Source organism: Suricata suricatta, chromosome 17, assembly GCF_006229205.1.
Source record: "Suricata suricatta isolate VVHF042 chromosome 17, meerkat_22Aug2017_6uvM2_HiC, whole genome shotgun sequence".
NCBI lineage: Eukaryota > Metazoa > Chordata > Mammalia > Carnivora > Herpestidae > Suricata > Suricata suricatta.
In genome coordinates, this window is record NC_043716.1 from 21,581,068 (window position 1) to 21,587,888 (window position 6,821).

The following is a 6,821-nucleotide window of genomic DNA, read 5'->3' on the forward strand; positions in this document are numbered from 1 at the left end:
ATGAAATAAGCTTACCCTAATAAAAGACAAATCATGTAAGAGAAAGAGTTGAGAGGATAACTAAAAAATTTCCAAAGTTAGTGAAAACTTTCAACAGATCTAAGGATTCTCAACAAATGAAGCACAAGAAATTTTTTTAATTACCAAAGATTCTTATAATTAAATTGCTTAAACCAAGAATAAAGAGAACATCTTAAGAGCAGTCAGAGAAAATGACATATTGTGTCCTAAAAAACAAAGATGAGGATGACAGAAGATTTATTTTTGGAAATGATGCAAGATAAAAGACAAGGAAGGAATATATGTAAATTACAAAAGACAAAACTACCAACCCTAAGCCTCTATCCAACAAAGCTATGTTTCAAAAGCAGAGGTGAAGTACTTTTTTCATGCATACACAGTTTGAACAAATTTATCCACAACATACCTACACTATAAAAAATGTTAAAGAAATTCCTTTAAGCAAAAGGAATATGATGCAAGATAGAATTCTGGATTCACACAAAGGAATGAACAGCATGAGGAATGGTAACGGCATGGGTAAGGATAAGGAATCTTTTGATATTATTTAAACCTCTTAAAGGACAAGTAGCTGTTTAAAGCAAAAGTAATATGAACATGTTATGGTTTTTATAGAAGCACAATGTTTCTGGACAAAGCACAAAGCCTGGAGAGAAGAAATGGAAGGATACTATTTTATACTTCTTATACACTATGTGAAATGGTATCATATCACTTGAAAGAAGACTGTGATCAGTAAAAGATACATACTGTAAACCCTAAAGCTACCACTAAAATAACAAGACAAAGAGTCATAACCAATAAACCAATAAGGGAGATAAAATGTAATTGGTTAAAAATGCACAACTAGGCAGGAAGGAATATCCAATGGGAAAAAGTCTCTTCAACAAATGTTGTTGGGAAAAATGGACAGCTACATGCTAAAGAGTGAAACTAGATCACTTCCTTACACCACACACAAAAATAAACTCAAAAATGGATTAAAGACCTAAATGTCACACTGAAACCATAAAGATCCTAGAGAAGGGCGCAGGCAGTAATGTCTCTGACATCAGCCATACCAATATTTTCCTAGATATGTTCCTTGAGGCAAGGGAAATAAAAGAAAATATAAACTATTGGGACTGCATCAAAATGAAAAGTTTCCTCACAGCCAAGAAAACAATCAAGAAAACTAAAAGGCAACCCACTGAATGGGACAAGATATATAAGGATCTTCTACAACTCAACACCCAAAAAACGAACAACCCCATTTAAAAATGGGCAGAAGATAATGAGCACACCTTTCTTTAAGGAAGATATCCAGTTGGCCAATAGACACATGAAAAGATGCTCAGTATCACTCATCATCAGAGAAATGCATATCAAACCACAATGAGATATTACCTCACATCTATTGGAATGGCTGAAACAAGGCAGACAAGAAACAAGTGTGGGTGAGGATGTGGAGAGAAAGGAACACTCATGCACTGTTGGTGGGAATGCAAACTGGTGCAGCCACTGTGGGAAACAGTATGAGGTTCCTTAAAAAGTTAAAAATAGAATTACCTGATGATCCAGTAATCGCTCTACTGGGTATTTACTCAACAAATACAAAAGCACTAAGCCAAAAGGATACATGCACCCCTATGTATATAGCAGTATTATTTACAATAGTCAACTTATCGAAACAGCCCAAGTGTCCATCAATAGATGAGTGGATAAAGAAGATGTGGTATATATACAATGGACTATTATTCAGCCATAAAAAGAATGAAATCTTGCCATTTACAGTGGCCTGAATGGAGATGGAAAGCTTAATGCCAAGTGAAATAAGTTAGTCATAGAAAGACAAATTCTGTATGATTTTACTCATAAGTGGAATTTAATTAACAAGCAAAGGAAAATAGAGAGAGAGCATGCACAAGAAATATGCTCTTAACTATAGAGAACTGATGGTCACCAGAGGGGAGGTGGGAAGGGTCCTGGGTGAAATAGGTGATGGGGACGAAGGAGTGCACCTACCATGATGCGCACCGGGTGCTCTAAGGAGGCGCTGAATCACTATATAGTGCACCTGAAACCAATGTAAAACTGAATGTTAACTAAACTGGGATTAAAACAAAATTTAAATTTAAAAAATAAAAATGAAGTTTAAGACTAAAGGATGCAGAATAAGAGGGTAAGGGAGGCAGAGAATAGATGGGAAAATAAAAAATAGCAATAGAAAAAACTTAATAATCACATTAAAAAGCATCTGGAAACCAGGCGAAAATACAGGAGATTCTTCTATACTTCTGTGCACTTCCTTTGCAAGTTTTTATGGATCTCTAAGTTTTGAAAGTAAAAAATACTAAAGAGTTTTTAAAAGTTTATTTAAGCATCTCAATTAAAAGGCTAAGGTTGTCATATTTTATTTTAAAGCAACAGAATGAAAATAAAAATACACCATACCCATGTCTTGTGGCATTGAATATTGGTCCAGAGAAATCAGAAGCCAAAATGACCATTCACACAGACAACTGGATTTTTCTGTTCTGATTGGTAAGGACTCTTTCAATCTGAGTACGTATTTTAGTAAATTTTCTCTTAGAACATTTTTACTGTTCCATTTATTGATTACTCCACATCCATTCTTTGTGGATCCTTGTCCCCTAGACAGATCTTCTTGATAATTACTATAGTATTTGTCTAATTTCTCTCCATTTGTGTGATTATCTCAAGACTGCCTCCATGTCAGGAACTGGGTTTTCAATTTTTTTGTTGCTTCTAATCTATTTTTTTATTCTGTATTGTTTCACAGTCTGTTTCTTTAGGAAGATCCCTCTTCATCTCTTTTGACTGCTTTCTCACTTTGTCTTTCAAAGTGTGTTTTATTGAATTTATGGATTTCCCAAACTCTTCTATAGCAAATAGCGTTTAGAAAACTAGCTGAAATTCTATGGAATATGCAGAATAAAGATATCAGATATTTATCTTTTCATTGGTTATTAAATGAAAAGCAAAATGGAACTCTTAAGTCCAGTACATTCATCTTCTTAGGGTCCTTTCATTTTAAAATTAAGAAATAAAATACAACATGTCTCCCTGGGGAATTGTGGGAATCGTACCTTCATGCAGTAATCTAAGATTCTCCATAGGACTGGTGCCTGGGTGGCTCAGTCTGTGAAGCTTCCGACTTCGGCTGAGGTCATGATATCATGGTTTGTGGGTTCAAGCCCCGCATCGGACTGTGTGCTGACAGCTCAGAGCCTGGAACCTGCTCCAGATTCTGTGTCTTCCTCTCTCTCTGCCCCTCCCCCACTCATGCTCTGTGTCTCTCTGTCTCAAAAATAAACATTAGGGGAAAAAAAAAAGATTCTCCGCAGAAATAAGATTAAAACCAAGCTATGGAGCCATGATTGCAAATAAGCAAAAGGCACACAAAATGTTTTCAAAGATAGTGATCAGAATTACTAACACCACTATAGAATGAAATGGAAAAGAATAGGGATGCCTGGTTGGCCCAGCCGCTTAAGCGGTGGACATCAGCTCAGGTCATGATCCCACAGTTCACGAATTTAGCCCCCCATCGGGCCCTGTGCTGACAGTTCAGAGCCTGGAGCTTGCTTCAGATTCTGTCTCTCTCACTCTCTCTCACAAAAATAGACATTAAAAATTTTTTAATGGAAAAGTATCATGTGATGTGGTTTGTAAAAAATTACAATGTATACTTTCTGATCTTACATTTGAAATATTTTACAACCATTCCTCACCTATACAAGGCCAGACACACGACCCCTCTCCACCCTTCATACACTCCCAGTAGATGATACTCAAGCATTTCTGCATGATCTCTGTATTAAAAAGTGAGAATATTATAAAAAAGTAAAACGATCTGAGTCTGCCTGGCACATGTGGCTCAAAGATCTTCTTGTGACTCCTTCCTTCACTGAGCACTTCTCCAACCACCGTGAATACCAGCTCCTCCCTCTATGTACCCTCCTATGTGTATACACACACACACACACACACACACACACACACACACACACACACAATCTGCTTCTCAGGGCCCTCTAATTAATATTCTGATGTTCCTTATTACTACTTAAAATTTCTTTTTTTATGTTTATTATTTATTTTGAGAGAGAAAGAGAGAGAGAAGATGGGTAGGGACAGAGAGTGAGTGGGGGTGAAAGAATCCCAAGCAGGCTTTGTGCTGTCATTGCAGAGTCTGACCAGGGAGGGGGTTGTCACTGCACCCAAACCATGACATCATGACCCGAGCGGAAACCAAGAGTTGGAGGCTTAACCTACTGAGTCAAGCAGGTGCCCCTATCTGAAATTTCTTGTGCTTGTATTTGTTTACTTGTCTGTAAGTTACCTCTGCCCCAAAGAAGACATCTTGTCTGCCTTGTTTGCTACCCTCCCCTTTATCCCCAGCATCGAGGAGAATACATGGCCAGAGTGAGTGCTCATTAAATACTCTGTAATTAGATGTTTCGATCAAATAGTTTCATAGTTAAGCAGAGATGAGAGCCACCTAGTTGTTTCTTAGCCTGGGATCTTCCTGTCAAACAGGAACCTTCAGAATATAGAGATGTTTCTTTGCCCTGGAAGCCAGACAGAGCAGAAGATTGTGGAAAATAGCTGGCTCAGCCATTAGGTTGAACCCAAAGATAATGTTTCTTTCCAGGCCTGAAAATCGACGGACACTGTCCAACACGATGTGATTGGCCATGATATCCGATGCATCTTTGATCTGTACTAACAGGTCGGATTCCTCATCGAGCTCAGATATTTTTCTTTTCCTCATTGCTCTTAGAAGCTTATCTTTATATATTTCCACTTCACTTGCTTTGCTGCAAAGCATGGCAATGTCCTTGGGAGAATAACCATTCTTCAAGAAAAAGAGGCATTTCTTAGCTACTTGGACCACCATATCTTCCAAGTCCAAGTACTCCATAATCTCCACATTGCCTGGAATACCCTGAGCCCATTCACCTTTATGAACCATCTCCAGGGACCCAGAGGGGATGTTGCCTGGAGGATTTTCTCTGACCTCCTGCATTACTTCTTGTAGGTAGTTGGCTATTGGATCTGCGTTACGGATCACTCTGGTGAGCTCTTCTCTTGGATACTGGGCTGTGAGAGCAGGGAGGCCATTGCAGCTCAAGTGAGTAGTCTGAAAGTAGTCTAGAAAGATCCAGAGAATTCCTGGGCAATCCTTTTCTCCCTGAGTGATTGTTTTTGCCTTCTCATACCAGTCTCCATCTTCAGTGCGAAAATTCTGAGCTTCATCAATGATGATGTGCTGAATCTTTTGGAAGTCATTTTTCATGAAAGTTTTCCGAGTCACTGCCTGGCAGATGTGTCTCTGGCTGAAAATGTAGAGAAACACAGTCAAGTTACCCCACACAAACAAAGGAAGCCAATGCTACCCTTAAACTCTTCTGGACCCAGTCAATACAATATGACTTTTCGCATGTCAACTTAACCCCAAACCAATCAAAGTTATTGAAATAAAGAAAATGAATATAGTTAGGCTGCATACCTCACAAAATTCTTCAGAGGCTGGTTCTCACAGATGTAAAGAATATCATCTGGTTGACAGTGAAACACATTCCTGATCTTCTCCATTATCTTAAGGGCTAGGATGGTCTTCCCTGTTCCAGGTAAGCCATGAACAAACAGCTCTCTGGTCTTGCGAATATTCTTTGAAAGCAACTCATACTGTTTATCTGTGAGTAGGCTCAAAACCTCAGAGCCCAGCTCTTCACTTAAGAAAGAGCGGAATCCAAGCAAGACTATCACAAGGGACTGTAACAGAGCTTCTATGTGCTGGGTGGTCATAAGATTATAGGACTCGGGGTAAATTTGCAAATCCGAATCATGCAGAGTCGTTGCTGTATTGTCAGGATTCAGCAGGAAGATCAAGGGAGTGACGCACAATTTCCCAGTGTAGCCCCCTGTGTTCACCAGCTTCTGCTTTAAGGTAAGGGCGACTATCCTAGAATAGCCCTTCCAGCTCGCGTCCCACTCACTGAGGATGGTGTAGAGGAGTGGGCTGTTGTTCTGGGAAAGGAGAAGAGCATCGCAGATGACTCCCTGCTTCTCTTGCAGACCCAAGTCCACAGCCCAGCTTCGAGAGAATATCAATATTCCTTGAGAGAAAGAGCGCATTTCCTTATTGATTAAGTTTCTGAGTCCTTTGTGTGTTGAGAACAGCTCCTTGTAAAGGCTTTCTGGTCTATACACCACTCTGTCTGGTAATACTAAACAGGGAAAGAATTGGAATAGATTCAAGAATGCCCAGACAAGTTAGCATCATCATTACATGTAATAGATTCATCCATATTTGGGCCCACCCGCATGTCAGCACGAGGATGCATTAGTAATAAAAGAGATAAAACAATTCCCAGTCCAATGGAGATGATAAGTGACTGGCAAAGAAGAGACTAGCAATAATTATACTAAGTGGTAAATGCAATGGACAAGAATGCATAAAGCATGATGCAATCACCAAGGAGAGGTGGCCCACAGGAAAAAAGAAAACTGAAGGAGATATCAGAGCTGCTTCTTAAGGGACAACTGTCAGCCCTCTGAAAGATGCAAGAAATGACAGATAGGCAGAAGGAGACTCATGAGTAAAGCACGAGAAAAGAACAGGAAGCTCCATGCAAGTACCTCCAAGAAGTTGTGTTGTGATGTCTAAAGTGAAAGGCACAATGGAAGAAGATGAAGATGGAGAAGAAGGCATTATGGTGCCACTCTCACACCTGGCAAGCTGACCAGGGTTAACAATACTGTGTAATATTTCTGAAAGTTGCTAAGAGAGA

General features: G+C 39.3%; 1 protein-coding gene across 1 annotated transcript in view; it reads right to left on the reverse strand.

The window, feature by feature from the left end:
* Window positions 1-3,602: 3,602 nt before the first annotated feature.
* Window positions 3,603-6,821, reverse strand: part of LOC115281794 (schlafen family member 5-like) — a 16,578-nt gene continuing 13,359 nt past the window's right edge. The window contains exons 4-5 of the mRNA XM_029927328.1: window positions 5,537-6,257; window positions 3,603-5,363 (exon numbers count right to left, since the gene is read on the reverse strand). Of these exons, the coding sequence (XP_029783188.1) occupies window positions 4,556-5,363; window positions 5,537-6,257 (1,529 nt within the window). The 3' untranslated portion in view covers window positions 3,603-4,555. The remainder of the gene's footprint in view (window positions 5,364-5,536; window positions 6,258-6,821) is intronic.